General features: G+C 35.2%; 1 protein-coding gene across 9 annotated transcripts in view; it reads left to right on the forward strand.

Moving 5' to 3' along the window:
* The window catches only part of zbtb38 (zinc finger and BTB domain containing 38), a 35,748-nt gene that overhangs the window by 5,377 nt on the left and 7,628 nt on the right, over positions 1-22,743 (forward strand). Inside the window, exons 1-2 of one of the 9 annotated variants that reach the window (XR_005634473.1) lie at positions 9,918-10,744; positions 11,231-11,560. The exons of 2 other annotated variants lie outside the window; for them this stretch is intronic. Coding sequence is in view for 1 of the 7 variants with exons in the window: in XM_039760146.1 (XP_039616080.1) it covers positions 16,251-16,253 (3 nt within the window). In the remaining 6 variants the exon portion in view is untranslated. 6 more of the 9 variants (XM_039760163.1, XM_039760170.1, XM_039760192.1 and 3 more) reach the window with 6 other exon arrangements.

Here is a 22,743-nt window from a genome sequence, read left to right on the forward strand (position 1 = left end):
TTTTGATTGAGGATCAGAATACGTTGTTAACATCTAGCTCTTAGAACTGTGATAGCCGAGTTTGACATATACTGCACCATAAAAAATGGCAGTAAAACTGTAGTAAACGTGGATTATTTGGTCAGCCATCTTCTAAGACTGTAAAGAATGTAGTCATGCAAATGTCCTCAAATGAAAATATAATCTTTTAAATGACAGTAAGACAATGTCAAATATTTCCTACACATTAAGTACAGCCTAAATCAAACGGTGCACTTTTATGTTGTAGAATTGGCATCCAGAAGTGCTATCTATTAAAGATATTTATTGCTGGTCAAAGTATTGGTAATTAATTGCCCTGACACAACCAACAAGTGCAAGACAGAAATTATGCTTGTTTGGCACAGTAGTCCATCAATCTTTCCAAAATTAGGGTAACTTTTAAAGTGATCACATATATTAGAATATTTATCTAAGGACTAAAAGAAAACCACAGCAAATGTAGAAAACACCATCATATATAAGAATGTGCATGCTTTTTTGATTTTCTCTTGGCATAGTCCAAAGACATGCTGTTCACTGAACCAGTGTGGGAGTATGCTTGGATGTGCCCTATGACATAATGACATTTGGTCCAAAGCTCGTTTGTGCCTACATACTTTGATATGGAGTAAACTCTAGCTCTTTAACAGCCTCTATCAAGAAAATGGGGTTCAACAAAATAAATGAGTATAAGTATGGGTATAATTTAACATAAACAGTTGATATGTCAAAGATGATTGGAACTTCACTGTAGCAGTAGGTGTGTCTTTAGGCTACCTACAAATTTAAATGGTCTCCTACAGTATATCATTAAATGACGCATCACTAAAATATGTGTGTTTCTTAAAAACCTTTTTGTAAAAGTTTAGTTATTATTAGTGTCTTTTTGATTTTTTTTTTTTTGTTGGCTGTCCTTTCGTTCTAGCAGCAATGCTGAATTTGACTACTTCTATTTTGGCATTTTAGCTCTAACAGCAAGGTCATATGAGACCTGGTAGTAATTGAGACCTCAGGGCCTGGCCTACCACAGTCTCAGTTCTTCTTGCAGTATATCAAGAGCAGCCCTCTTAAGTAAAGGTAGAGTCAACTATAAAGCACAAGAAGGAAGACAGGAATCAGCCTTGATTGTTTCATTGTTGGGCACACTCACTCAAATATATTAAAATACTGTTGTACCAGTTTTGATCTTTAAAAATTAAAGAAACAACCAGAAATCTATATTGCCTTTTATGGGATAGGCAAAACTTTTTTTTTTTAAATTGAAAACAACAAAGGTTTGTTAAATGTTCGACGATCAGAGTTGAATACACTGAACTGACCAAAACAAAAGGGTGACGTAACTTATTAAGCAGTTAAAAAGTCAAAATCAAAACCTAAAACTAAAGTGAAAATTGAAGCTAGTTGTTAGTTCTGTGATACTTACCTTTAAAAAAAACAACTGAAAATGCATCTAAGCACAAAGCTTCATCCTTTAAAAATGGTAGCCATGCATGGACATCCTCAAAGCTTGGGCACTATAATTAAACTGTGCTTTAAACATTCATGCTGTCTTACTAATGTTTCAAGCACTATATGATCATACACTAGTTCAATTGCTGACTTTTACTTCTAGTCTGACACCACATTACACTCATTTGAGCTGGAAGGCAGGTCATTTACTTGTTGTCTTAGAGGATTTCTTTATAAGAAAATGGATCATATGGGATGATGGATTACCTTAATGACATTTCAGCCCAGTTGCAAAATAAACCTTTATCAGAATGCAGTAGGCAGCAGGCAGTCATCATTGAAGCAGTGTATCTTGTCTCGGCTACAGTGCATCTGGAAAGTATTCACAGCACATCACTTTTTCCACATTTTTTTTATGTTACAGCCTTATTCCAAAATGGATTAAATTCATTTTTTTCCTCAGAATTCTACACACAACACCCCATAATGACAACGTGAAAAAAGTTTACTTGAAGTTTTTGCAAATTTATTAAAAGTAAAAAAAACTGAGAAATCACATGTACATAAGTATTCACAGCCTTTGCTCAATACTTTGTCGATGCAGCCTGAAGTCTTTTTGAATATGATGCCACAAGCTTGGCACACCTATGCTTGGCCAGTTTTGCCAATTCCTCTTTGCAGCACCTCTCAAGCTCCATCAGGTTGGATGGTGCACAGCCATTTTAGGATCTCTCCAGAGATGTTCAATAGGATTCAAGTCTGGGCTCTGGCTGGGCCACTCAAGGACATTCACAGAGTTGTCCTGAAGCCACTTGTGCTTAGAGTCGTTGTCCTGCTAAAATATGAACCGTCGCCCCATTCTGAGGTCAAGAGCGCTCTGGAGCAGGTTTTCATCCAGGATGTCTCTGTACATTGCTGCAGTCATCTTTCCCTTTATCCTGACTAGTCTCCCAGTTCCTGCCGCTAAAAAACATCCCAACAGCATGATGCTGCCACCACCACGCTTCACTGTAGGGATAGTATTGGCCTGGTGATGAGCAGTGCCTGGTTTTCTCCAAACGTGACGCCTGGCATTCACAACAAAGAGTTCAATCTTTGTCTCATCAGACCACAGAATTTTGTTTCTCATGGTCTGAGAGTCCTGTAGGTGCCTTTTGGCAAACTCCAGGCGGGCTGCCAGTTGCCTTTCACTAAGGAATGGCTTCCATCTGGTCACTCTACCATACAGGCCTGATTGGTGGATTGCTGCAGAGATGGTTGTCCTTCTAGAAGGTTCTCCTCTCTCCACAGAGGACCTCTGGAGCTCTGACAGAGTGGCCATCGGGTTCTTGGTCACCTTCCTGACTAAGGCTCTTCTCCCCCGATCGCTCAGTTTAGAAGAGGAAGAGTCCTGGTGGTTTCGAACTTCTTCCACTTACGGATGATGGAGGCCACTGTGCTCATTGGGACCTTCAAAGCAGCAGAAATTTTTCTGTAACCTTTCCCAGATTTGTCCCTCGAGACAATCCTGTCTTAGAGGTCTACAGACAATTCCTTTGACTTCATGCTTGGTTTGTGCTCTGACATGAACTGTCAACTGTGGGACCTTATATAGACAGTTGTGTGCCTTTCCAAATCATGTCCAATCAACTGAATTTACCACAGGCGGACTCCAATTAAGCTGCAGAAACATCTCAAGGATGATCATGGGAAACAGGATGCACCTGAGCTCAATTTTGAGCTTCATGGCAAAGGTTGTGAATACTTATTTACATGTGCTTTCTCAATTTTTTTTATTTTTAATAAATTTGCAAAAACCTCAAGTAAACTTTTTTCATGTTGTCATTATGGGATGTTGTGTGTAGAATTCTGAGGAAAAAAATGAATTTAATCCATTTTGGAATAAGGCTGTAACATAACAAAATGTGGAAAAAGTGATGCGCTGTGAATACTTTCCGGATGTACTGTATACTGTAGATTCCCAATGCAGTGGCATATCATGGAATTCTCTACATTCCTTAACTTTGCCAAGATAATGTGGTCAGATTGGTGGAGCAGCATTCTAAATTAAAGTGGTTCACATTTTTTTTAAACAATTGATTTTATTTCTATGAATAAAGATGTCAAAAACAGGTAAAGAAACTAATTAAAAAATGAAAATAATAAAATACATTTTTTTTTCCTTGATTAAAATATAAACCGTTTATTATATAGTATACAAACTCCCTGGAAAAAAATGATGTAAGAAGATATGGTTTTATTTTAATAACTTAAGGAAAGCAGCTGGTGTTGGATTACAGGTAGGCAATCAGTTTCATAAGGTGACCATTTATGTTTAGTTGTGGCAGGAGTACATGCTTGCATAGTATGTAGTGAATACACAAATGCATACTTTATTTATATAAATAATTTTTCATTGTCTGCGGTGGGCTGGAGCCCTGCCCAGGGTTTGTTTCCTGTCTTGCTCCCTGTGTTGGCTGGGATTCGTTCCAGCAGACCCCCATGACCCTGTAGTTAGGATATAGCGTGCTGGATAATGGATGGATGGATTGTTCATTGTACCTTACTTTAAAAAAGTACCACTACTGAATTTACAATTAAAAGTCTTTTCTTACAAGTAAACGTATCTCTAATTCTGCCCTATAAATTACGTAAGAATTAAAAATCTAAATTTAACTCTTTACAGCAACAAAAATCTATATTTCAGCAAGGTGGCAAGGGTCACTAACACTTAAGGAGCCATGCATTATAATTAATGGATCACGTGTGCTACCAGAGAGATTTTTATTATTTGGTTAAGTTTTTATTATTATTATTTTGCCATCTTTAATTAGTAACTGTCAAAATAGAACGATAGTTATATTTGAAAAAAAAAAAATAGAATAAATGTGCGCAGTATGGTATCTATTACCTTTCTAAATTTTCCTACACAGAACATTTACATGCAAATTCTGCTTGGAAAACCAATGCCATACAAACATGCTAGAGATAAGCCTGACTTTTCCATAAATTGAAAAATTCATCCATGGTTCCCCTTCTAAATATCCATTTTAAAAATGTAAGATTATACGCTGCTTCTGCAATGTCTACTGGGCTGTTAATATCACTCGATATTTGGTACATGTTCATCCACCATTATGCTAGTTTATGCTTGAACATTTCCAAATAAAAAATAAAGATACCTATCTATGTGTGGGATCCTTTCAACCACATTCCCTTTGTAATATTCTATCGGCGAGTATTATGAAACGAGCTGTCTATGTGCTTGTCACCCACCATGTCTGTTTTCATGGGAAAATGTAGATGAGGATCCCAATTCTATTTACATGTGAATAAGCTAATTACAACAAAAAAACAAATCACAAAATCACCTTCAGTTTATCAATTCACAGCTTGTAAATAACATCAACAAATCATTCACTAAGTCTCACCTTTGCACACATGTTCATTCCATTATATAAACAGCAAAGCTCAAAAAAACATGACATGCTGTATTCATGCAAAATGTAATGGCAGAGCACATAAAATGCTGTCAGACTTACTGACACTAAAGTTCATAAAATATAACATGTCTAACTAGTCCTGAATGGTGTCTGTTAGCAAAGGCCTTTTAGGTTAAAGCAGGCAGCTTTACTTATTTCGCAAACACAAAAGAATATTAAACATGATGCATTTATTTGGTGTCTACTGTCAAAGGCTAATATTTATTTCCCTTTAGGGCAAAGCAGGTGGTGTTTTCCACAGGATAAAAAAAATCAACTGATGGACAAAGATAATATTGCATAGTATGGACAGATTAAAATACAATAGATTTCAAGAAGCAGACATTATTTGTTTAGCTTAAATGTGATGAAAACAACATGATTATAGAAAAAAGTATCAAAATAAACAACTACACTTTAAAACACAGAACTAAATAAGAATCCTACAACAACACTAAAAAATACAAAACAGCTACATCAAGGAAAAGTGACAATTACAACAGCTAAAATAATTGGGTCTTAAGCAACAAACAACAGTTATAATGGCAGCCTTCACTTTGGCTAATATAACACTGGGGTCCCTCTAAAGGCCATTGGTCTCCATGCCCTTCCAGCTTTCAACAGCCCTTTAAAGGCAAAATCTTTATTTAAATTCCTTTAAATCAAGGGGAAAGTACTACCCTACTTATCTCTACTAGACAAACTGAGCCCCCCGGAAAGCAAGACCTAGTTCCAGATCTTCACGTTATTGTCCTGTACTATAAAGTGACAGTGTTTTCCATTGTAAGCAGGAAACCGTGGCTGACATCTAACAGCAAGAGATCTTCTAACCTCTTTTCAGTTCTTCACGGCCCCTGTTTCAGTCTATTAATAGAGAATCAGGCATTAGTAGCACCAGCTGGGTCACCTCCCCTCCAGTATCCAGAGTAAACATTACATGCATCCCTCTCTCTCTGTCTCCCTTCTGCAGCACAATGCTAGACAGTATTCACTACCCTCCAGCAGGCCACATTTCCAGATACAGGACTATTCCTTTAGTCACTATGTCCCTGGCCCATACCATACTTGGGGTGCTTTTGCTTACTTGCCAGACTCTTGCCAGCTGGGCTCCTCCTCACAAATAAAATTTTTCATATTATATTTATACAGTCTTAAAACTGTTTCAATTCAGGGACATATGCAAAACTCACAAACAAACAAACTGATCATAATTAAATTGCACCATATAGGAAAATAAAAGCTACAAAAAATAAGCAATTTAATAAATCTGACATTTACAGACAACAGTATAAAAATATAGCTTAATAATACTTTTTACAAGGATATTCAGATTCTGCAATTCAATTTGCAATTTCATTAATTTTTTAAATAATTTTAAATTATTTCCTGTTCTTTTAAAAACTAATTTATATATTTTACAAAGCTGTAATAAAACAAATCAATAACATAAACATGTTGTGTAGTCTTGAGCCATGTACTACACTAATAATAAATTATTCATTGTGCATTCATATAACACATATTATTGTAGAGCTATTTCGTTCTCCTCTATAAATATCAATACGGCTGATGATTATATTTTCCATTCATTTGTGTCTTATAAACACACTCATGTAATTAATCATACTACTCCAAATTAACAACCGATGCTTACTGTTATTATAAAAAATATTTTTTACTATTTTTATTTTAATTTGCGTTATGTTTCAATTAAATTACTTATATATGCTGTAAATGTATATAGCATTTGTGATAAATCTGCTTTACTTTATACATTTTTGGTATAAACATGCTGTATATATGGCAACAACAGATTCAAATATCATTCATTTTTGAAGCTGTGTGGACCATCCTTTCTGTTATCTCTCTTGAGAAGCTAAGTTGCCATGCCAAAAAGTAAAAGAGACAACTGCTACTCTATAAAATGAGCTACGCTTTCTTAGTGACACACTAGTTGTGTGTTCCTAATCGTCAAAGAAAATAACTTTTTTTCCACTATAAAATACATTTGATATATTCAACTATTACAAACAATTTTTAAAAAAATTAAATATGATACATACTAACATAGTAAATGATTACATTTTGAATAGTGGTTATAGTTTAATGTTCAAATTGTCAGGTATATTCTGTAAATTCTAGGATTCATTACTATTCTCAGGTTTACTTTCACATTTCAAATCCATGCAGATATGTTTATAGACAGAAACGGTTTCTTTTAAAGTACTTTATTTCATAATTAGTATTAATTCCACCACAGTCAAGTCTATTTTTGATTTTAAAAAACTTTGCCTATTGCTTGTTCTGTATATCTGATGTACATGGTCTCAAAACCGCACTGTTTTCGAACTTTTCCATTTTATCTATAGAATACTATGAACAACAACAAATTTGGATCAATTCCACATTGCCCACTTTAAGTAAAGAAACACATAATTTCTGTATTCATTTTTAAAAAACAAGAGGATAGAAAGTGATTTAAAATGGGCTATGCTGATGAGCAAAACATAAATAACAGATTAGCATTACAGTATAGCTCACAACATCACAATATGAAAAATAGAAATAGAATTTAAAAAACAAATATCTTTGTTCAACTATTCTACACTGCGGTAGTATCCATTACTGTTTACTCTTAATTCCACTCTGCTATGGAATCAATAATAAATGCTCCATACAAAAATTCACTTGGTGTAAGTTCTTAATTAACCAATCACAATTTTACTTAAAAAACAAAATATAAATAACACAATAAACAAAACATTTCCCCTTATTTGTACATTAGTGCATTGCTGTCATTGTAGCAGTGGTGGAGGTAGAAGTGGCAGTCACCTTTAAAACGCTTAAACAAGCTAAGAAACCATAATGACCCTACAGAAGGCAATGCTTATTTCCATAGTGTAGATATTTATATAGCAACATGTTGCAAACATGGCCAAATAAAACTGAGCACATATATAAAAATTAGGCCTAAGGACGAAGACAATTCTAAGAAAACTTCAAGGCCTAACATCTGAGCTTTCTGTCTAGAATTTTAGCCACATTTGTCACTTGTTTTTGATGAGTCATAATGTTAGAGATTGTAAAAGAATCAATGAAAACAAGTAAAAAAAATCACCACTACTAAAGAAAAAGAATAAAATAGTTTTATATTCCTCATTGTCTTCACCAAAATACTGTGTTGTTTTAGAACTTTACATTTTATTAACAGGTAAATTAGAATACCAATGCATTTTGATCAATTTCTGTGCTAACAATAGTTTTACATTTACATCTCAGTGGTCTGTTTTGTGTTAATGGACAATTCATAACAGTCTTTTACCCATGCCCCTCAACACCATTTCACTCGTAAGAACATACAAATATATCTTGTACTCTAAGCAAAGCTTCTTTTGACACTATGCTGGTACTCTGTACCTGCAAACATTATTCACCCTTAATAGAATAATTCCTCTTTTTAAAATTGGCTGCATGCTAACACTCTTCTTCTAAAAATAAACAGCACAAGCTTCTGCTAAAGATTAACTGAATAAGGAATGTACTAGGACTTCCTCATTCAGCCACCAATACTCTTCTCACAGGGCTATTTGAACATGCAATTGTTTTCTAATGGGAGATTAAAATAGATGTTGCATAACGGGACTACAGCTACCTCATCCAGTGAAACCAGAGAAAGCCAGCTTGGCTGAGGGCTGTCTGCTGAAATATGTCTCTGCCTTTAAAAAACTGCCATGGCTGTGCAAAGCTATCACTGTGTGCTAGGGAAAGGGAAAAGGAGAGAAAGGAAAAAAAAGCTCCACACAACTGAAGCCAATGATGTCAGAGAGCTGACAGCGGGCGTGTATATCTCAAGGAAGATGGCAGAACAGAGTGAAGACACGATGAGTTGGAATTTGTTTCACTTCAGCTATCTACATATAGAAGTTTGGTTTTATTTTACTATATTCACGAAAATCCTCCTGGTTCTGCTTTTCTCTCCTGTCAAGTACAAATGTTAACAGTTTCCTGACTGCAGTGCTGAATATGACATTTAAATCAGCTGCTTGCTTCCTTTGAGCTATTTAGGTCAGTACAATTTAATATGTATATATGTATTCTTACTTCCTGTTTCTTTTCCTAAGCTGCTGTTTTACTCTCTGGATTCTTTTCACAAGATTATTGCTAAGGACAGTCATGCAGGTTGCTCTGTGAGACCAAGAATACATCAGCGTAATAAGTAAGGCTTATTAAAAAGCAATGACACGCCACCTGCCAGAAATAGTTCGAGTAGCTGAGCTTGTGGTTAATATGTTTGCTGCGCCAACACCAGCGGCCGCTCATGTGACCAAGGTTGTGTCTCTGTGAGGGTGTTTGCTGTGCTCAGTGCACTTTAGGTAATGCCAAGTGGAAAATAACAGACTGTGTTCTTGCCTCCCTGCATTGTTTAGACTCTGGAAGTTGTGTTTTGTTTCTTCTGCATAACATAACATTTTCTGAGCAACTTAATCCAACCTCACTGAAATAAACCTAGTATACGGACATATGAAAATTAAATATTAAACACAATAAAAGGAAACATTATATAATATCTAGTCTATAAATGTGATTATTTATGAACCAGCCAAAGCCAATCCATGCAGGGGAAGTTTAGGCAGCATGTACAAAATACTTGTTGCCCCCCCCAACTCCAAACGATGGCTGAATTTGGGTTAGTGATCCTCCCTTTCACACTAAGCTTGTTTGTAAAGATCACAGCCTGATGACAGCTCTGTTCACTGTTACCTTCTAAACAAGTGCAGCCAGTGCAAGCCAAATGATAATGCAATATTAATGTGTAACAGTAAACAAGTTCTACATTTAAGGTGAGCACATTCTCTGTCTCTCTCGCTGTCTCGATCCTTTAGTCCTTTTTAATTACTAAGCTCTCTACTGCAGTGCACAACGTTTCCTTGCCGTTTTGGCTTTTTTTTTTTTTGCAAATAAAATGTAGAACTGCAAGCTTAAAACTGCAGGCAGACAGGATTAGCACTGCTTTTTGTTTCTGCATGGTTTGAATTCATTTGCCTGTGTCGCTAATGGTGTGCTAGATGGGAGTTTGTAAAGGCTGCGCTTGTGTCATATTTTCCTCTGCTGCAGTTTCACTAACTGCTGCTACATTGTGCTGTGAGACACAGCCGGTTGCTTCCAGGAGCTCAAACCTAAACATACGACGTGCTTTGCAGTCAGATATTGGCTGCTATGCCTTCATTCGATGCATGACAGGACTCTCAAATTTGAAGCCCTTTTCATTTTTTTTTCTTGATGCATACTGAACATGCTGTTAATAAGTCAATATATCACCATGGTAAATAAAGTTAATACCTTCTCTTTAGCTGCTCTGAGTTTGAGATGTAAGCTGCAAGCCCAACCAGGCTATTTTTAACTTTAATGCGGTGCTGGCGCTGAATCGGTTGTGCATGGCTTTGGTATTTGTATTTTCAGCATCAATATCCACGGCTTAATTTTCAGCAAGTGTGACAAGCACCCTGCACCGTGGTCAGCAGTAGTCCTTCAGCCCTTGGAGGGTGGAAAAGAGAAATGCAGAAAAACAAAACGAGAAAGACTGTACGGTGAAAACTGCAACATAGATTGGAGATGGATAACGTTCATTTTGCATTTTGTTTACCAATATGATGAATTTTTTTGGGGATGCAGCAAAAAATGTTTTTCACTTTTTTGGCAACCACTTCTGAAATTACAAATCACACAGACTGAAATTTACACAGGACTTTTAAACCTTTTGGTCATCTATTGCGTTAAAAGTCCAACGACTTCATTTTCACCAATGTTACAAGGTATGTTATGCATGTTACTAAAGTTTACTGGGGGAGATTATTGTAGTTTAACTTTTCAGTACTTACTATTTTAGTCAGCAAAATTTTATGACAAATGTTAATAGTTTTGACTGTTTTTAAATAGATCTCAATATTAAACACAAAAATAAAAAAAACAGGTTAAAGAAATGGTTATTCCCACGCTGAATAAAAATAGAAAAGAAGGTATGCTATTACAGGCTGAAGTATCGCTCATTTTTTTCCCTTATGGGATAGCTCAACTGTGAGCAAGAAGCAAATGACTTATTTTTCAAATGTGAACCTGTACGGTTTCATTCGTGGTAGACTGATTTTACATTTTACTAAGAAATAGTGTACAAAAAGAAAAACATTTCAGACTTCATACAGAAATATAAAATTTTATATTAAGGTTTGGCCAAACAGTCAATAACAACCAGTAATGAGCTCTTTTAATCTGAGTAGTCATTTTCACCTTGCCTCTCACAGCTAACAGTGAAGCCCAGCATTATTTACTATACCAATGTAACCAAGATAAAGATGTCATTGAAGCTGGTAGGTTTAAAATCTCTTTTATAGACATGATCTGATAGTATAACTAAAAATGATCATTAAGTACTGCACATCTGTTTAATTCCCTGGGCAATTAGTGCAGTTGTTCAGAATTCAGCTGGATCTCAATAAATGCTGCGCCACAGCATGTTTCCGTGGCAACCACATCCTGCAAGAAGTGTACGCTTGATGGTGGTGGGGGTGTCATGACAGAGGCAGGCTCATCTGAATAAACATGACTGTCCATATATATATTCATTGTCATTTAACCACCTATGTATAAACCTAGGCAGGAAATTAAAATTGTGGCGTTTTAAAATCAAACATATAAAAGTAACATAAACACAGTGTAGAAATGTGTACGAAACAAGCAGCCACTAAAAATAAAAGGACAGAAAACAAGGATTGATTTTAGGCCGCTGACTGCACCTATCATTTCGCACTATGAATGTTACTTTTAATCAAATTCAATACATATTTTAACTAGAACTCTATCAGAAAACTCCACACAATTTTCCCCAGGGTTTTTTTAAAGCATTATAATTTTTATGCGGATTTTTTTTTTGTTAAAAGAAATCTGAATAAAATCCATTCTGTATTAGTGCATTTGACTGCCAATTTAAGAGTTATCATTTTATAAATAACAAAGAAATTAATAGCAGAAAATAAAAAGGAAGTCAGAAATGTAAAAATAACTGTTCAGCCATAAGTTGCAATAGTGCTTAAAAAGAAAATGAATAGTTCTTGCTGACAGAAGTAATTTTGTAGCCATGATGGACTTGCTAGATTACTTTAATTATGGTGCATTCTCATAAAGTGTAAGTTAAATAATAAAACACACCTCAAATATTAACAATTGTTTTAGCCATTATTGTCTTTTTAATTTGGAAGCCATTTTGCTTTCTCAATGTGACCACAGCTGCTTATAAAATGGCTGCTATGTAAGCGACAGCAGATAAAAGCAGAGCTTTGAGCTGTCAGAATGAGTCATCAGAAAAGGACGCAAGAGCAAAAAAACAAGAAGTGCAATATTTTCACACACAAGTAGGTTTCTTTTTTATTTATATATTTTTTATTCTGACTGTCATCCAGTGTTACACACTTGATCAGGAGGACTGGATACCACTGAAACGTATGAAACCAAACTGGAATAAGCTTTTCAACTAACAACTTTCATACATAGCTCAAAATGGTAAAATGATGTTAATGAAGAAAAATGTTTGAAGGTTACATAAAAATAGAAATGACTAAAAGCAAACTAAAATGTTACAAAAAGGTGTCAAACTGTGGTCTGTGAAGCGTTAGCTAGAAATTGCCATGACATACAAAAGAGCTGTGCCAGTAGTCAAACACTAGGGAAGGAATGTAAAAATAACATTTATGTAAATTGCAAAAATGTACATAAATCTCATCTAATCTTATGATCTAATATCACAAAGCTAAATGTACCTCCTTATAAAGGCTAACAAGGTCTTACAGAATGCTTGAAGGCACATTTTTATTTTGCAACTTTAGTGATAATTCTAATGATGTTAAAACACTAAAAAAGGCAGCACTTGGGTGGCACTGTTTTGCTAAAATGTAAATTCAGTTCTAAGTACGTTATATACCACCTTTCATACATAATGTTCTTGGCAGAGAGAAAATACAATGAGCTAGTAATAAAACTGTAACAAAAAAAAAACACAAAATGCGAAAATTAAACTAAAAAGTTATAAGAAGCATCCTTAAGTTTATTTTTAAAATGTCTTTGCTGATGCTAGACAAACACGCATTGGAAAAATGTTCCAAAGCTTTAGTGCATAAAAACAAAACAACTACAAACACGCATACCGAGAGCCATTTAGCTGATTTCTGGAAACAGCAGCTTGCTACACAACTGGTTTTATTATGTGATCGCTATATTTTCAAACAATGCACAAGGCAACATATTTCTAAGATGCTTATGTGATCAACAGAGGCTTCTAAAATGTTTTGTTTATAGAGACCACAATTATTTTACTTTGTAGCCCATATATAAATCAATGTATTCTTCAAAAACTGGTGTGTTTGTTCTTTTAAAATGGTGACATTTTTCAATAACTGCCAATGCACACAGAACCCAAGGACAATAGATTCCTTATACACTATTTATAAAGATGTTGTGGGAAATATGGTGTACTGTAATTAAAATGAAAAATCTTGAAAGAAAATAGCAGAAACTTAATTAAATTAATCTTCTTGTGAAATGCACACATCAGAGTGTGTGGCTGTACGTGAAGAGTGCAAATGCTGATTTTTCCATGCCGTCATCCTTCAGAATATTACATTACATAAACACTGAAGAAAAGACGCTAGACCTATTTTGCAAGTTAAAACACAATGCGGGCTGTAGAAATATAAATATACATTATACCTTGTTGAGTTTATTACTTGCTGTAGGGAGGATAATACTTTCTGCCGCTGCCAGTGACCTATTTTTAATGCAGTTTTTATCGGGAATACAGAACACTAACACAAATGACCAATTGTTTAATACTGACAAACTTATCATATCAGTAGTTCATTCTATCAAGTAAATTGTTGAATTAACATATTTCTATAACAAAGCAAATGCACGCTTGTCTAAAAGCTGAAAATGTTACTAAAATTAACTTTGTATTACTTTAATACAAAGTTATTTACATTTCAGGTGATTGGGCAGGAAAGCACTATTTCCTCCTTATCAGCAAATGATTCTACATACTATGTTTAATTTAGCACGTATTAAATGCAATGTTCCTCAACAAAAGTGTCCCCCAGGTTATGAGGTCAAAATAAAAAAAACTCAACTGAACAAGCAAATACAATTACATTACATATATACTATAAAGTCCACTTATTCCAATTTATCTTCGTAGTGACCACTGCCTACCTGTGCAGCACTGTGTCCAAGGCAGGAAGCAACTCAGGACGGACCACCAGGACCCACATGTGCACAGCCACACTAATGCACACTTGGGTTAATTTTTGAATCACCAGTCCACCTAATGTACTACACATGTCTTTAGTCATCTGAATTTGCATTAATTAATTAATTTTTGTGAAGAATATAAGTAACTTTACCTTATTGGGCAGCTACTGTTGACCTCTGCACTGTATTCATAATTATAACAAAATCAACTAATAAACATTTTACAAATTAAACTGCACTCATAAAATTTTAACCACTATTTTTAAAGTGGTTTACAGTATTCAAGTCATGTTTCCTTAAATCTGAGAAAATAATGTATGTAGTTTGGCACTGGTAATAGTCGCAAAAACAAAAAGACACTTTACTTTTACGTGTGCAAAATATCATTCTGTGGACAAAACATTTATTATTTAGTTGATCAGGGCTTATAAATACTAAGATTATGTGTTGCACTAAAGGACCAACATTCAAACAAATTTAAAGGCTTGTAAACTGAGTTTGATTCCAAAATGAAGTAAAGCTGATGTCTGCCAAAACCATAAATTCTCTTTTTTGGATTAGCTGGAGTGTTTTGTACCAATAACAAATCTTTTTTTTTTTTCTAGATAGACTGAAGCTTTTAAAGATCAGCACCATTATTCAGTTTTAAGATTTAATGTAATAATTTATATATGTGGAATTTAAGCAGTCCAACATGAAACACTACACTCACTCCAAGTAATGTAGCCTAAGCACTAAGCAGCTGGACAATAACCCACAAGGCTGCTGGTTCAGTCCCCAATCCTGACTCACTTCATGATCTCTGACTGAGTCACTTCACCTGCCAAAATCTGTTTATAAAAACAATTCTATCACAGTCATTTTAAATATTCCTTTTAAAAGGAAACGCAAAGGTGCCATGTAAAATAAACATGAAAAACTTTTTTACTGAAGCAAAACTACATTGGTATTTTACATCTCCACATCAATGAGGTAACAAATTCAATATTAAATATGGAAAAATAAACAAATGGTCAAAGTTTTGCAGTTGTGCTACTTATTGAATAATTTCATTAATTTTAAATACTACTCATTGTATGCTTTTTGTATGACTGATATCAGAGAAAACATTTTAAGAACAGCAGAGCCGACATTTTGTTAAGGTGCTGCACAGATTAATAATGAAATAAGGAGGGCCTTATCATTAACTGCAATAAGGAACACAAAGGGATTCAACTTTTGTGTATTACAGCAGGACTGACATTTCAGAAATACAGGATGTTTGTAATTTTCACTTTTAACAGCCTTATTGTATTTGTATACAAAACAGTAACATGAGCACATGAAACAAAACAAAGCAACTTTACTTTTTGCAGAAAATGGAACAAAGAAAGGCTTAAGAAAAGAGGAAATAAAGAGGTGATCATTTTTAGGAAATGGAGATACGGAGGTAGGTGTTTTAGGATTAAAGACAAAAAAAAAGAAAAAATGTTTACAACTGAAAAAGGAAATAGATTCAAGAGACACAACTGTTTTTGATAAAGCTGTTTTCACACCCTGTTTTGCATTATCTGTCTGTTCACAGCAACATTTGATGACTTTGCTACTTCATATGTAAAGAGCAGTTACAGCCAAATATTCAAAGTACTAACTTAACTAAGAGCATGCACAACAGATGGAGCAACCAAATATTTTTCATCAGCCTGTTACAACAATGTGTAAAAAATTACGTTCCACTATGATTTATACATTTTAGTTAATTTTTCATAGCTGTCTTGGGAATTGTATTACTTGTGTATGCTTTCATTTGATTTGGCTACTGTAACACAGTGATATTTAGTCAGAAATGTGTGTGACACTAATGGTACAATTGGAATTAGCCCACTGTTCAATCATCTTTTATATGACCCAACATAATATTCTCCAATGATTTTAATCCAATTCATGCTGCAGGACCTGGAGCCTGTGCCTATCCAGGCAACATCGAGCACAAGGCAGAGACCAGCCCTGGATAGTGTGCTAGTCCATCACAGACAACCATCACACATGGTAACTCAGGGTCAGCCCACCTATTAACCTAACACAAATGTTTTTAGAATGTAGGAGAAAAAGAACCAAAGTACCTGGTGGTTTTGTTTATTTGGTTTTTTTTTTCAGTATTAGATATATGTGAAGTGTAACTGCCAAGAAATGTATACTTATTTTTTAAACCAAAACTTTATATAGGGAAACTCAGTACATAAGTTGGTGGGTTGTCATGCAGGTTTGCTACAGTGTACAATAAACCTGATAATTACCCATGAACAATATATTAGAATATTGTCAGCATTCTCTGGTTTGGCTAAGATTTCTTCCACATGTATCTTCCCAAAGTAAAAACACAACAACAATTCCTGTCCTTTTATCTGTAATCAGCTGGAAAACAAGGCATTTCCTGGGTGCATTTAAAATAATAAATAAAATGAATAAAACAGTCAAATTTTGTATTAGCATAAGTTTTAAAAAATAAACACCCAAAAACTGTAAACATATTGCTCCTTCCAACTCAATATAATATTCTCAAAACCATTAATGTCATTAAGGGCCAGTCCCTATCCTGTGATTACTGGGTATGAGGCAGGAGATAGGGCATAAGTCTACTGCAGGGCCCACTAATGCTCATAACTATACCTGTACTGACACTGGACCCCAACTAGCTGAGCTTGCCTGTCTTTATGGATGTGGGATTAAAACCCAAACTCTGAGAAAATGTGAAAACTCCTGACACTATCTGGGCACAGGATTCAACCCTGGATACTGGGCCCATTAGAAGGCAGTCACTGCTTCACTATGCAGTCCTAATTTTATTTGAATAGTTTGGTTAATGAAGTGCTCTAACAAGTCCATTGTAGGTTACATTCACACAAATACACACCCACCCACAATAACTTACGACCAAGTTTTCAGCTGTAGAGAAAAAAAAAAACCCTGGGCTGGGCAATTTCCTCTTTAGAGCAATGTTACCCAGAGAAATGCTAGTTGACCTTTCATGACACAGTCACTCATATATGGAAATTCTGACTCACCAATTAATTTATCTTGCAGATCCATGAAACGTGGAATTATGGAATGTGGGGGAAAAAAACACACTATTAAGAGAAAAAAATGCACACTGAAAAAAGGAGAATGTATAAACTCCACATGGAAATTCAGCCTCAATTGGCATTAGAATCCAGTCCCTTGGAGCAGTGTATAAATAGGCTTAAATATGAACACAGGTTCCTCCAGTTATTAGGAAACCTGGTTAACCATTAAACACTATTCTAGCCACTTCATTATTTGAAAAACAGGTTTAGATGTAGTTATTAATTTACCATCCATTACCCTAAATGTCTGATCACACCGATTGTAGACATTTTGCCAAAAAAACTCTCCTACTTTCACTTAAATCATTTGTCTCTATTAAAGACTCATTCAAAATTCAGGAAAACATGTGTGCAATCCCCTGAGTAATCATTCAAATCAATATTTAACCAGTAATTAAGAGTGTCACAAAGAATTAGCAATAATTCCACTTAAACACACCATTTTAGTACTAAAAGGTATTAAAAATGAATCAACAGATGTATCGATCATCTATCATGCAAATGCAGAGCCAATGGGAAAACCAAAGTTAAAATGCATATATGATGTGGGGGTAAGCAATTTAAACATTTTTGGAAAGAGGGAGAAATCTGGAGAATCAAAAGGAAACTGAGGCAGACTAGGTGGAGAATATAAACAATCCAACTAGATTGCCTTCTCAGACAATGTCCAGGCAGGTCTGTGAATGCAGGAGTGGTGAGGTTTGAGGCAGCAATACACCACTTCACCCTAAAATAACTCCACCATCAAGTCAAGTCCACTGGCAGTATTGCAGCATTACAGTGATGAGAAGTAACACTCCCCAGGTCTGCAATTCAACACAGGAGAAAGAAAAGCATCATGGTTTTGTGTATGGCAGTGCAGAATCCAAGTCAAGGAGACTGAGTTCTAACCCTAGCTTAGTCAAAGGGTGTTTTGAATGAAATGATATTCTCAAATGGGCATATTGTTCAAAACTAGTAAAGAGTTGAACATGATAAATGTTTTAAAACCATTTTAATTTCTTTATCTTTGAAAGTGAAAATCTTTGGCACACAAACCAAATAAGACATTTTACACTGGCCAAAGGATAATCCCACATTATATTATTTTATTTTTATGTCTTAACAAAAAACTCTACAGAAAGTTTGTAGTTTTTGTTTCATGTATGGTACTTGTAAACAAATTTAAATGCCAAATACAAAATGCATAATTATACAGTTTTAAAGGTTTTTTTAATAAACCTAAAATACAAAATAATACTTTAGTTGTAGAATTTTTAATAAGGACCCAGAAAATCCAAACATTTTACAAACGTTCATACTACAGTACATTACTGAATTATGAGGATATGGAACTTATCTGGACCATATCACAGACAAGGCACAATTAATTCTGGATCACTGAATAAAAGCACTCACTCAAACCGGGCTACTTTGATCAATTTCATCATCTTTAAAATGTGGACGAAAACCGGAGTACACAGTTACAGTAATAAAATGACAAATGAACAAGATGCTCATGTCTATATTTGCATGAGTAGTCCATATAATAAGTGAATATGCCTTTTAAAGACAGTATAAAACATTTTCAGGCTGAACTACATAAGGCTCTGAAATTATGTACTGTATTAGAATCATCTGCTGAAGATTTGCCAATCCCAATGTTTTTACATTGGTTGTGGTCCATATACAGCCTAGTCTCCTACCATATACAGTATTAGAGTGTACACAGAAATAACAGTTTTAATCATATACTAAAATTAGATAAATCAACATGCTACAACAAGCTCCTTCTGCTTTCATAGATTAGTCCAGTTTAAAGTACATGCTTCATTTGGTCTAAATGTTCCTTCATGATGATACTTCATAACTTTAAGATACTGTATTTGAATTTGGGCCTGGACACTGGCTAAATAGATTTTTCATGACACATGCAAACATGTTCACGTTAAGTTTATTAAAGACATTAAATTGGTCCTCAAATGAGAGTGGTTGTGTGTATGACTGTGCCCTGCACTAGACTACAGCCCTGGCCAGGGATGTTTCTTGCCTTTTAAACTGTAATAGGATCCAGCTACTTTTTAGAAGTATAATTGTCTTTATGCACAAAAGGCTTAACACATGCAAATAGCACTTATAAGCTTTTACAATCTTACTACATAGTAGTCCAAAACTGGTTACACTTGTTTCTTTTACTATACAGAAGTATAAATATTATTCCTTTGCCACAAATATAGCTTATTACATAACAGTAACCATGCTGAAATAAATTGCTGACATTCAAGTTGACCTAAGGCAGAATGCCGTAGCTTTCTAATGAACAGTAGAATAGATTGCAGGCTTGTCATGATTTTCTGACATTTTTTTTCAAGTGAGGGTGTTACCGTAAGGTAGGGATTTGCTTTCCCTTTCTTAGCTTTTTTTTATTTTGTTTCTACAACCAGTTTTCAACTCAAACCAGTCTCAGTGCTGTATGAACATCTCTGTGATGCAGGTAGAAAAAAAAAAAAACTCTTGCTATTTTGGCTAAGTAGAATTCAGATCTAGACCCCTCTTCAGCCGTGAACTAGGATTCAATTTTGAAGTCAAAATTTGCTGTAAAATTCTAATCACAAATCTATTCAATATACAATTGTGCACAGGACTTATACAACTTTCCTAAAACAGTGCTTAATGGGTTTAACCCCTCGCCCAGTTTGTAATTTATGCTTTACTACACTACAGAGACTGGTTCCTATCATCATATTTTATACATTCATTCTGGTTCTATCCTCCTGCCACATCTTTGTCGTACAAGTTCAGTACTTATCAATTTAAGATGGAAATACATACTTTAATTAGTTTAACATTTTAATTCATGGAGATGGTATGAGAAGAAAAACACAGGAGAAGCCCTTACTTACTGTGGTAATTTTAGGCTTCAAATTACAGGCATGCCCACATGACTAAAAATGCTAGACTCTTTGTTCCAGCATGGCTGAAGGAATGAGACATGTATGCTCCATTCCAATTAAGAAATGAAGACAATCACAAACTAAAATTAGAAACTGCACAATTCATAGTACATGTAGTACATAACGCTATAAAAATTACTAACTGAAAAAACAGAAGGAACAAAGGAAGATGTCATATATAACTTGTAACCTCTACCATATGTCCAAAATTGTTAATAAAGATCTATATATGTATGTATATATACACACACACACACCACAGACTCTGGGTGAGAAAATATTTTTCTTGTAAGTTTGCTTTCAAGTCTAGATCATGAGACAATTGTCGAAGAATTTATGCTAGTTTTAAACACTTCTAATGTAAGATAGATTTGAGATTGCATTGTGAAATAGTAAATGGCGAAGAACTAGCACAACAAAATATGAACATTCTACTACTGGTACAATAAATAAAAACAAAATTAACAACATGGGTAAGAATCTTATTATATTGGTGTAGTGATCAGCATTAATGGTATACAACTGCAGAGAATTCACAAAATTAATGGAACAGACTGAGGTATATTTCCATTTGACAAGCTAAGAAATTACTAAAAATGCCCTATGTGATTATATGAAAATGTGATGTATTATTAGTAAATACCTTGTTGGGGTGGAGATCACTAAAAGTCACAGTCACAGCATTAAATTCTTTGAATATTTTGTAAGATAAAAACAGTAAGACTGCAGCCCTTAATTATACTCAATTAACAATAAAAATATAAAAGTTTACTCTAATCTTAAATTTTAATTTTCCATGGAATTTTGTATTTTTATTTAATATGTGTAATGAAACAGTTTTACTCTACACAAAAGATAGCATAAGTTGTATTACCCCCCTCTTGTGGTGGCATTGGAAATCACCTTCACAAAAATATTCTTCCTGTGGACATAGAAACAAACACATCGTTTTTTTAGTATATCACTCTCCTACAAAGCTTTAAAAAAACGGATCCTAGAGTGGTTCCACATTAATACATACATGCTACTCTTAGAAACAAAACAGACATTTAGACTGCATTCTCATACCTCATGGAGCCAAATGTGTTCCCTTAAGATGTGCCATGGACCACTATATTTATCAGTGAGTCAGTCAGTCATCATCCAACAACTGAAATGTGAAACACTATTAAGTCACCCTCTACTGCCACTCCATATTGATGAGGCCACAAAAAACCACTCAAACGTCATTTTTTTTTCTACTTTAAACAATGAAATATCTGAAGTATGCTTAAGGTGATCTTAGAGCAAGAAGGTTCAAACACTGGGATTTAAAACAGAGACCAGAACAGACAGAGACCTTGAGGTAATTGAGATATAGTCCTACAGATTTCCTAATATCTGCTTAAATACTGTGTGTTATACTATGACACATACACATCATGCAATATACCCAATATCCATCCATCCATTTTCAAACCCGCTGAATCCGAATACAGGGTCACGGGGGTCTGCTGGAGCCAATCCCAGCCAACACAGGGCACAAGGCAGGAACCAATCCTGGGCAGCGTGCCAACCCACCGCAGGACACACACAAACACACCCACACACCAAGGCCAATTTAGAATCGCCAATCCACCTAACCTGCATGTCTTTGGATTGTGGGAGGAAACCGGAGTGCCCGGAGGAAACCCACGCAGACACGGGAGAACATGCAAACTCCACGCAGGGAGGACCCGGGAAGCGAACCCGGGTCTCCTAACTGCGAGGCAGCAGCGCTACCACTGCGCCACCGTGCCGCCTATACCCAATATGTGTATTTCAAATGCTTCAAGAACTATGGCTTGTTTCTATTACGGTGAACCTTGGCACACTGACACTATTATTGCTGCTTCCTTACAGCTACAGGAGAGTGGCTTTGAATCCCAGTCTGTCTATTTGGGGTCTGCATGTTTTCCCCATATCTGTGTGGGTCCTCTCCAGGTAATCTGATTTTCCTCCCATATCCCAAAAAATGCAGGCTGGTTAACTGGCAGCTCTAACATCGTTTGTGTGTAAATGTGACCTGAGATGGATTAAGATCCTGTGTAGTGTTAGTTTTGTTGTGTGTCCATTGCTGCCATGATAGGTCCTATACCATAAGCAAGAAATGTATACAATCCTACAATTTGTAAACATTTTTTTAAAAACATCTTTAAAAGGTTATGGAACAGTATAATGACACAGCGGTTGACAATTGTGCCTCAAAGATGCAGTGTCCTGTATTTGAATTCAACGGCTTGTCAAAGTTTTTATGGAGTCTGCACATGTTCATCATGGCTGTATGGGTTTTTCTAAGGTTTACAGTTTTCCTCCTACATTTCAAAGAGGTGCACGTGAAGTTAACTGACAACTCTAAATTGTCTCCATGTGTGAGTGTGTGTGTGTGTATGACTGGGACTTGTGATGAACTGGTGTCCTGTACAGGATCGCTTCCTATTTTATGCCTGATGTTACTGGGAT

This window comes from Polypterus senegalus, chromosome 1, assembly GCF_016835505.1.
Source record: "Polypterus senegalus isolate Bchr_013 chromosome 1, ASM1683550v1, whole genome shotgun sequence".
NCBI classification, from domain to species: domain Eukaryota; kingdom Metazoa; phylum Chordata; class Cladistia; order Polypteriformes; family Polypteridae; genus Polypterus; species Polypterus senegalus.